This window comes from Squalius cephalus (genome assembly GCF_949319135.1).
Source record: "Squalius cephalus genome assembly, chromosome: 6".
Lineage (NCBI taxonomy): Eukaryota > Metazoa > Chordata > Actinopteri > Cypriniformes > Leuciscidae > Squalius > Squalius cephalus.
Window position 1 is genome coordinate 9,692,688 of NC_137127.1, and position 10,890 is coordinate 9,703,577.

Here is a 10,890-nt window from a genome sequence, read left to right on the forward strand (position 1 = left end):
CGAGAACGCGCAAGAGAATTAGGAATTCAGGAGAGTCCCGTTGCTGCCCCTTTTGCTTTTCCATAGTGGAAAATAAAACTAGATGTAACCGTTTAACAGCACAGATAGAATGAAAACAGATACATTAATATAATAATTTAATATCCTGTTTGAATACAGATAAAACCAGTCGATTTACAAACACATTGCCTTGGTACACAAAATACAGTCTCTTTGGCTATCACGTTTTGGCTAAGACTTTACAGTTACTGACAGACCAACCCAGTTACTCCTCTAAAACAAAACTGCAGCCAGTGAAGGCAGGATTCAAAATATATCCCCTCATGCAGGCCTTTTCATTTCCCAGTAGGCTACTGGGCACTTTCCGAGCCTGTTTTGGGGGTTCTCCCCCAGGAATGTGGTCTGATCTTCCAGACTTCTGCTTAAGGTCATTTAGGACCAGATGTTCCTCAGGAGGAAGTAGTCCCTGCTCTCATGATCTTGAAAAGAGCATTGATGTTGTTGTTCTTGATGGCATCTCGACAGGCAGTGATAACCTGAGTTTTGGGTTTTCCCACTGAAAAGCATAATTGGAAATTAATTCATTATAATCGTGATTACAATTAATTGCCAAAAAAAGAACTAATGAGCTGAGAGACCATTTAAGCTATTCATAGTTTTCAGTCATATGACTGGCACCTAGAAGGCAAAACATCTATAGAACTGCAGCACAAGCCTGTCCATTTTCCATCCGTTTCAAACCATAAATATTTAGATGACCTCTCAAAAAAAAAAAAAAACGATATTTGAACAAACTGCAAGTTTGGGGCACTTGTAATCCATTTAAAACACCAGGCACAGTATTTCAATCACGAAAAATAGCAGGACATTCTAAAACACTTAATGTGGCTTAATATACTTATTAAAAGATCAAATTCAGTATACTTCTTATTGATGATGCATACTATATATATAGGTAAACAGAATATGAATGCAAACACGCTATATTTCATGTTAAGATTTTACTTGAAAAAGGTTTTATATGGGGAAAACTCACTGTTTTAGTACATTAGTACTCAGTATAAACCTGGTAAAAATAACTGCCGGGCAGTGGAGGAAAATCTTGTTTAGCCCTCCAGGTGGGCGTTCCTATACAGTGTGACGTCAAGTGAAAACTATGAATACTCGTTAACTGTGTAAAATCCACCCACCTCTCAATCTCCCTGCCCTTTGGATGGCCTGGTTAACTGATTTCAGCCGTGCGAGGAGGGCATTGTGATTATTAGACCTGATTTTATATTCATTGATCAAATCTCTGTTGAGATCATACAGCTCAATGTAGCGTTTCTTCATGTTTCTCCTAAAAAACAGAATATCATTTCTGTGAGTACATGTCTTTGAGAAAGCGAGAGGACTGATCAATCAAACTAAGATGCTCACCAATCACCCATGAGTCTGGCATCTTCCGCCTGCACCAGCATATTTCTTACGTAGTTGGAATGATCTGCCATTGCCGCTGTGAGCTTTTGATGCACTGAGTGAAAATCATCCACCTAACACGAACATAATGTTTGCAGCTAAAAGACTTCAAAAAATGTTAATCTTAAAGATGATGTTGCTATTCCTAACCTCAGTGAGAGTGGTTCGTAGCTCTTTGAAGTAGACAGGGAAGTCAGCTTCAGCCTGTAAGTCTTCAATGGCCAGAAAAGAAGCAAGTGACTGGACCAGATCTCCAGCCAGATCAATGTCATCTGTTCTCAACGTGATCTGATGAGGAAGAACTAAGTTAGAGTTTTTTTTTTATCAAGTAGCTCACAAATACTGACAAACACACAATAAAAGCACCTCTCCACTATGCTGCATATTGATTCTCAGGAGACCTCCTCCACGCAGTGCGGTGAAGGTGATGTCTGGACTGTCAATGCCCTCGGGCAGCAGAAAGTTCTGGTTTAGCCACATGACTACCTGCAGACATAGATGCATGCCTCATATTTCATCAGCACTATGATAAACAACACATGGCACGATTTTTGTGACGTCATGCACACAGTTCCATTTTTAATTGAGTGTGTCCTTTTACCCTCTGAGGTCTGTCATTGATGTTGAATGTGACTTTTCCTGTGGGTTCTGTGGCTGAGGAGTCAACGCTAAGGTCATACATCGAGAAGCGAGGCAGCTGACGTGTGATTTCAAATACGTGGAACTGTGTACTGGAGTAAATGGGGAAGGAGAACAGAAAAATGCATCGTCATCGTCATGAGATTTCTTTGAAATTCTTCCACCATATTTTTTCATAATACCATTTTAAACTTAAAATAAGTAGTTGAATGAATCCTCATAATCCAAATAATGAAGTTTGACAATCGTCATGATGATATTCCACATTTTATCACCTTGTCTTTCCTCCCACAAAGGCTTTGATGTGAAGGTCAACTGGAATGTCTTTTGGAGGAATGATGGGGACACGGACACAGCCAGAGAGATTTTGAGCGCTAGGGTGAACCACGTGACTCTCACCTTCAAAAATCCCCTCAGCAAATATCAGCACGGCTCTAATGATTGTTTCTGAAGGAGGGCAGCAAAAACAATATCATAATATTATCATTTAAAACTTCATGTTGATAGAGCCCAAAAAACGTATATTAAGGGCATGGATTGTACTAATTTGTTCCCTTGTTTTAGTAAATCATTCCCATGTTAAGCTAATTTGTTTCCTTGTTTTAGTTAAACCGTGGCCACGTTTTAATAATTCGTTCTAATTCATTCTAATTGTGGCTACATTGTACTAATTCATTCGTTCGTTTTAATTTAGTTAAATTGTGGCCACGATATCTTGTTTTTTCCCCCCATATGTTATGCGTGGTGCTCTGTACAGGTCAAACAGATTTTACAAATTTGAATGTGGCTTTTATGACAGGTCTATATAATTGAACTAAAAATTGATCAGCTGTAGTCCAGGTGAAAAAAGTGTTGCAACTGAGTTAAGATGGTTTAACTGTACCATTCGGAGTTGAGATGTTGAGCTCTATGTGTGCTCTCTGGCTCTCTGTGGCTCTTCGTACAGACAAGGCTGTCTGGAGCTGTGTGTTAGCTGGAATTACACCCATCTTAAATTCCCCCTCCGAAACTCCAGGAAGAGCCTATGTCACACAAATTTCACTCACCAAAAACTGCATTTTGAACATCAACATAAATCACTAAATTTGAACTAAAGAACCGCATGTGTAACCTTGGAATTTTCCTCGTAGTTTCGTAATTCCAGCATCAAGTTCTGTTTACGTTGACTCAGCTCCCTGATCAGGTCTTGTTCTACACTAGCATCCATTAGGTTTCCCTTCATATCCTTACTGGCAGGCAGATAGCCACGCACTGTAGGATGACACATATATATGATGAGCCAATACTCAAGGGCAACATGCATTTACAATAAATGTCCGTCATCTCACCCTCTCCCTCCACAGAGGTGCATATAAGCTGAATCTGTCCATCCATGCGGTAGTCTCCCTCAACAATCCCAGCCACAGAGGATGAGAAGTTATCCTTGAAGATCACCTCACCAGTGCGATCACTGCGAGCATCAATCTAGACATGGAATCACAGGGAATCGTCTCTTTTTACTTGTACAGCAAAAACCTTGATAAGTAAAATGTGAGGGTACGTTTACACGACAACACTGTACTAAAAAATTTTTTCCTTCGCGTTTACAGATGACAACGTTGTCAAAATGATCCCTGTTGACACGGATCTGCGAAAATAACTAAAAATGCTGTATTATGTACACTGTAAAAATGTAGCTGCAATTCTTAACTTAAAATTTGTTGAGATAACTTAAATATCCAACTAAACTAAAGTTAACTAAACTTACTATTTTAAGTCAAGCACAAACAAGTACTTTTTTTAAGTTGAAACAACACATTACTTCTTATTCTAATGTTGAATTTTAAGTTGTGATAAATAATCACAGCAATCATTTTTTACAGTGCCCGGCCAGTAGTTGTCACTTTGTAAAGAAATACTACGTGCCTATAGACTGAATTTTCACAAATTTGCGGTATCGTTTTCAAAAACTTGCACTTTTAAACCAGCTTTCAAAACATTGGATTTTCAGGCCCCCAAAACGCTGTTGTAGTGTAAATGGATAGCCAAAACGTGTAAAAAGTTTTCAGTTTTTAGTTGAAAAAGGTGCCGTGTAAACAGCCACTCAGTGTAATTTCTAAAAGACTGACCTTTCCATTGGACCACCCAGTTATGAGCTCAACAACACCATCAGCATTAAGATCAAAGGCATGGATACTCATGGCGTGATTTTTAGACTGTGAGAAAAAAAATCTAAATTATTCTTACTCATTTATGTTGATTAATGATAATTTTCCTCTAGGAAAGAATGCTAATTCAGGTATATTTTTGAATGGACCAAAATGCACTACCTTGATCCTCCAGTAGCGTGCAGTGCGGTCATACACTCCTACTGTGCCATTGGCCAGAGCATAACCAAACCTGCTGCCGTGCATATGACAAAGCGATGTGATTGTCTGAAAAAAACAGAAAGCAATAACTGTATATAAAAAAAATTATCCAAATATCAACCAAATGTCATAATTCTTACCTCATTTTCAGCCATCTCAGTCACCAGTTCATCCTCTCTGAACACCCTGATGTCAAAGTCGTCTGAGCCAACAAGCAGCTGGAAAGATGGGATGTGTGGTCAATTTATGAAAGCAGTATTTTATAATAACTTACAAACGTATTTTGTCATTATGACGTGAAAACGAAAAGAATAATACCTCATTCTTGCCATCTGCAGTAAAGTCACAAAGCACAAGTGATCGTACATTATCTCCAGTGACCTTTAAAAGAATAAGTATACCTATAAATATCCTTCATAGTTTTGTTTCTCAAATATATTTCGAATATAGGACGCAAAAATGATCTTACTGTCCAGAACTGGTCATTTCCCTCATAGTCAAAGCCTTGCAGAGCACAGTTTCCACCAATGATGGCAAGGGTGGACTGGATATCTCCTAGTTTTCCCAGAACAATGGCATTGGCCCCATCAGTCACCTGTTATATAATAAGCATGTGATAAACATTTCTGTTTTACTTGGATAAGAACCATTCAATCACCTGGTATCAATGTCTTAAGAAATCCATTTTATTTTAAGAACCCATTCTTTAAAAAAAATAAAAAAACACTGCAGCTTTATGTATACTAGACACACCATATAAACCTTACCTCCTTGTAGAAGACATCGGTGTTGTCATGCACATCATAGGCCAACAGGTTAGTCTGAGAGCCTACGAGCAGCGTGTGTCCTGTGGTGTTGGGTCCCAGAGTACCAGCCGTCAGACAGCTGACTGCCTGGTTGATATTGAGGAGTGAGATATCGGAGTCCTGGGTACTCTGACTCAGCCGGTGGGCTTCTGGCCTCTGGCCTCGAGTGTGAGGGTTATGGATAAACACCTGGATGGGTTTAGAAGTTAAACTGGATTGTACCGTGTGTAAAAATGCTAATGGATTAATATGTATTAGATTTTTTTTTTTTTTTTTTTTTTTTTACAAATACACATTTGAAAATGTCCTAAAATCACTTTGCTTTAACAATGTCAATTTTACATGTCAATTTATAACAATAAGTTTTTCAACAAGGCACACCATGTGTCCACATTACAACATTATCCATTATTGTATAATAAATATCACAGACTTTGTAACTAAAATAGCCAATCAAATCAATCCCGCTTGTCATTAGGACCACAAGGAGCTGCTTGTGTAAATGTACAAAAAAAAAAAAAAAGGCTAAATAGAGATTGGCAATGCTATGAGCACTATGAAGTCCATTGTAATAAAATACAACAAACAAAGCTGGCTATGCTGCCAACCAAGCTTAGAAAAAATCCTGTCAGAGAAAAAAAAATTGGCACTTGTCAGAGAAAAAAAACAAGAATGCAACTACAACAATGGCAAGAGCAGCAAAGCTCTCTACATGAATATTCTTGAACAAAACATGTGCTTTGTACATTTTTGAATGTGCTATTGATGCCAAAGGGAAGAATAACTATTACAGTGAGAAATATAATATAATAGAACATATTGTAATTCAATCTAATATGATATAATTTTAATATATAATACTTTTCAATACAACTATTGGTGATTCATATACTGTCACTTTCTCTCTTATTTGAACTTTTGTTATAAAAATAGATTAGTAACTTATAAAAGTTACAAAAGTGTTTTAGTCAATAGTAGTGAGCGATTTTTTATGTCTTTTGTTGTATGATTAAAACACAGACAGAAGCACAGCAGGAATATTAGGCTGCTGTCACTTTAAAAGCTGCACGGATCCAATATACTGGTACACAAGCGTTTTATTTCTCAACTGTTTACATTCATTGAAGACATAACCGAGTATGATTACAAGGATACTCGCCAAGACAGGCATTTTGATATAATTTTGTGTGAATTAGAAGTGATTCATGTGTCCAAAAGTGGCTTTTTTATTATTATTTTGTTTTAGCAAGTCTTTAATTACTTTATCTAGAGAAAAACGTTGGATTATGCAACAGACATTATACAGCTTAGAGCCTTCATTCAGTTAATTAATAAGCATTTTCATTCTATAGCTGATATGCCGATGGTTTTAAATTGATAAAAAAAATCAGCCGATACATCGGTGCATCTCTACTTTAATATAATACTTTTCACTTACCTTGCCTGCTTGCGTGGCTGCAGTGAGGCATGGATGTATCCCATCGTACTTTCCAATAGCAACCATTCGAGGGTTAATCTTATGGTTCAGTTTAAGGGTGAAGATGGGCACTAACATGGTGGCACAGCTCAACAGCAAAATCAGATGTTACCAATGCAAACTTCCTGTGAAAATACCATAAACAGATGTTAAAACAATGACTCTGTAAACATTCACGCATGTACTAGAAAACCACAAGAATCTCCAACATGGATCGCAAGTCAATGAAGCATTATTGTGAAATTATATATATATATATATATATATATATATATATATATATAAAACATAGTCTACTCAGTTTTGTATACATTTTCCGGTTTTGATATTGTTTTTAAATATTTAAAATCTACAGCTCAAAAATGTTATGTCAGTATTGTCACTATCAAATAAACAAAACGTTTACATAATTAGAACTAAGTTAATATAAATGAAATGAAAAGGCTATTTTGGGTAAAGGGGAAATGATCCACAACAAGAGACTGTATTCAGGCTTTAGCCCATCTAACTACCCATTCTCTCTGGGTAATAGATTAAACAGCTTACTGTGCTTCTCGCCCGATGGGGCTTCTGTTGCCTAGCAACAGTGGGCAGCTTGTCACGGCATTACCAAGCCACTTCTGCTAGCATGCTATTCTGCTAATCCTTTTAGTGTACACGTCTACTCACTAGGTTTCAAAAAAATAAGTTTTTTTCTTTGTACTTCTATTTTAACATATTAATTATGCGACGCCATTTTCATTCAAAACGAAGAAATTTACATGCTATCGATATATTAGCCAGATCCAGGCAACTCAGTGTATTCTCTATGCGCTGGCTAGGGGTGCTGCTAACTCTGCGTAGCTAATTAGCAGAAACCCTTCATACTGTGCTTGGAGATGATAATGTGTGCATAATTATATTCCCTTTACTGCAATAAACATACGAGTTACAATAAATGGAAGTGTCTTACCGGAGCCGCTAGCTTGTTCGCTGCCAGGTGTTGTATTCTGCTATTACTGACAGGACAAACTGATGTCCATAACTTGGAGAGGATTGTTTCCAGCAGGATGTGCAAGTGAGCACGCGCAGGGTCCTGATTTAAGAACTTAAAAGAAAGGTCGTAATAAAAGTTGGCAGTTTGGCATCAAGAACAACTACTTATGATATCTGTAATTATCATTTTGGGGGAAACAACAACAACAACAACAAAAACTCGGCACATGCACCACGGGTCCAACAAGTAGAAATATATTGACAGACTGTAAATTTCTACTTTTTGGAGCCGTGTACGGACTTTATCTCTTTATGTCTTTTTTGTTTTTGGGGTTTTTTTAACGTAAAGCATAAGACTAATGTCATAAGTTATGCCTATGCTTTAACAAGTTTTGGGGCTGGCCGATATATAACAATGATACGAGCGATCATCTGAATTTAGATCTACCTAAATTATATTTATCTAGTTTATTAGATTATTAGATTAGTTTATTTATCTAAATATATAGCGTTGTCTAGCAGATAAAACATTTGCAGGCTTATTTGCTTTATGTATTTTGGCATTTTGATTGTTTATAAATGTATGTAAAATGAAAATATTTACATATATGGAGGCACACGTGAAATATAAAAAGGAACATTAATTAAATATTTGAATATTTCAAAATAGATTTACATATACAGAAAACTAATCTATATTCACAAATATTAGAAATTAAGATATGTAAATATATTGCACATATCTAAACGTATGTAAAGGAAATAAATATGTAAATATTTCCAATAAAAATATATTTACATGTTTAATATATGTGAAAAATAGTAAAAAGGGGCTAAAATCAAATATTTAAATATATTTTTAATATATATTTCAAAATATGTTTGCATATAAGTATACAATTATTTTCTTCTATTTAGATTTAAGACATTTAAATATGTGGAAATCTATGTATTATTAACATTTTAATCTAGGTGACTTTTTAATCTAGGTGTGGGGGGGGGGCGTCCCCATATAACCCATAGATGTATGGGGACGTGCACTTGTTGACTGAGCAGTGTTCAAAACGTGCGTTTTTTGGCATTTTAACGCTTTAAATTATTTATCTTCTTCACCCCCAAAATTCAAAGACACTCTGCACTCGTTACATCAGTTCAGTTGGAATGAATAATTGGTAATGGAAAAATACTCGAGAGTAAACGAGTGCAAATCAATTCTTCTGTTTACTGAGGTTTCGCCCGCATCTCCGCCGAGTGCAGACAGGGAGCACGTGATGAGGCTGTCGCTCGCGCACACGCACGCAGTTTGTTTCACTTTAGTGCCGTGTGCAGAGAGGACAAACTGTTGACAAACAATTATGGGAGAGAATAAAGCTTTCATAAAATCTAAAATTGCTTCTAGGCGAGCATCTTCGGTGTCTTTAATGTCATATATGGGCCAATATCTGCTTAAGTTGGGCATATAACTTATTTAGACTATTATACGTGTTTACTTTAATATTTAAAGGCGTCGTATTACTTTGCCTTTCTCACAGAAATCTAAAACCATTAAAGAAGCTCAAATACCGGGCAAGTATGTCAAAGTATGGTATTTTATAGACCTCTTTGACTCTAACAAACTACTTTACGCTATCAAACATGGTCTTTCCATCTCCCAAAATAACAAACAAAAGCATATAATTATATAATCACGTAAACAAACAGCAATCAACATTCAGCCAGTGGAGTGGAATGGTAGTTATATAATCTTAAAACCAACACATTGATGTGACGGTGGGAATGATGACTCCTGATTGTTTGATAGTTTGCACCCAGTGTGATTGAGGATGAACGCCCGTGTGCAGGCTGAAGCGGGCGGGCTTTTGCACTCGGTGTGTGCAATCAGAGCTGTATAAAAGCAGCGCGCGATCACTTCTCTGGCACCTTCTACATCAACTCATTCACCGACCGAGTGAAGCGATACTTCCAAAGGACTTTCGGGCTCTTTAAAGATACTTTGAGGAAAAATGGATCCTTGTGATTGCGCCAAGAGTAAGTGTTTTAGACATTGAATTTGTAGTTATGTTGAATTTAGTTTTGGAATCAAGTTAGCCTACTATACACTTGTATTGTTTTTAGGGTGTGTATATAGGTGGACTTTTATAAAGCCTCAAACCAAACATAAAATTGATGCTTCTAGCACAATCTGATAGTAGTTTTAGTTTTATTGAATTGATTTAATGGGAGTTATATCAGCAACGTTATGTTTTTTTTTTTTTTTTTTTTTTTTTTTTGTAGCTGGAACTTGCAACTGTGGTGCCACCTGCAAGTGCACTAACTGCCAGTGTACAACCTGCAAGAAGAGTAAGTGAACTTAATAACTGTTTACTACTATAATTTTCTTTTTTTCTCTCTCTCTGAGGTGGCTAAACTTATCTTTCTATTGTCACAGGTTGCTGTACCTGCTGCCCGTCTGGTTGCAGCAAATGTGCCTCTGGCTGTGTCTGTAAGGGCAATTCCTGCGGCTCCAGCTGCTGTCAATGAGGAGGTCAACGTGATGTTTTGCTACAACAATGTGAATTTGTTCATCTGTATTTGTCATCGTTTTGCATCGCATAATGTTGTCTTTCTATGAAATAAATGACCTCCCAGTTGTTCTCCAATCTCACTGTTTAATGTTGTGGAATCATTTAACAAAGGCTAATGAGGGAAAATGATGCACTGATTTGTACTGCTACAAATAAGACTATCACAAGATGTCTGTTCTTTATTAACATACATTTGTAAGTCTTTCTGCCATGTACCTTGTCTACAATATATCAATGTCAGCAGTTATTGGTGTGTGTGGCTTTATTTCATACCTTTTTTGTGTGTGTGAACTCTAATATACATTATGCACCTTGACTTATAATGAGGGATGGCTCTTGACCTGCTATTCAAGTGCTTTATTAATGCAAGTTTTAGAATACATAAGATGGCAGTGCAATTCTTAAGACCCACTCACTGTTAATTTTATTTAAACTTTATTTTGATGGTCCTTTTTACACATTCTGTATAGGTAGTTTACTACCTGTCAACTTTAGAGTAATATCTGTTGACTCTTTATTGTGATGAACCTCCAACATTGACTAACTTCACAATTACATTAATTTAATAATTTTATAGTAATTTATGTACAATTACTAATAACTTTACAAGTGCATGTCAATTT

At 36.5% G+C, this 10,890-nt stretch overlaps 2 protein-coding genes across 2 annotated transcripts; one reads left to right on the forward strand and one right to left on the reverse strand.

Annotated features, from left to right (window-relative positions):
• Positions 1-122: 122 nt before the first annotated feature.
• Positions 123-7,783, reverse strand: bbs2 (Bardet-Biedl syndrome 2). The gene is made up of 18 exons (XM_079873549.1): positions 7,681-7,783; positions 6,690-6,853; positions 5,213-5,440; positions 4,915-5,040; positions 4,764-4,826; positions 4,586-4,663; positions 4,407-4,511; positions 4,206-4,292; positions 3,426-3,561; positions 3,209-3,348; positions 2,981-3,119; positions 2,373-2,544; positions 2,060-2,189; positions 1,825-1,944; positions 1,609-1,746; positions 1,420-1,532; positions 1,191-1,339; positions 123-556 (listed from the first exon to the last, which is right to left on the reverse strand). Exons 2-18 carry the CDS (start codon positions 6,804-6,806, stop codon positions 450-452), a joined length of 2,148 nt encoding a protein of 715 aa, XP_079729675.1. The 5' UTR covers positions 6,807-6,853; positions 7,681-7,783; the 3' UTR covers positions 123-449.
• A 1,802-nt stretch (positions 7,784-9,585) lies between these two features.
• On the forward strand, positions 9,586-10,514 carry mt2 (metallothionein 2). The gene is made up of 3 exons (XM_079874310.1): positions 9,586-9,731; positions 9,978-10,043; positions 10,132-10,514. The coding sequence occupies exons 1-3, from the start codon at positions 9,707-9,709 to the stop codon at positions 10,221-10,223; spliced, it is 183 nt and encodes a 60-aa protein (XP_079730436.1). The 5' UTR covers positions 9,586-9,706; the 3' UTR covers positions 10,224-10,514.
• Positions 10,515-10,890: the final 376 nt, after the last annotated feature.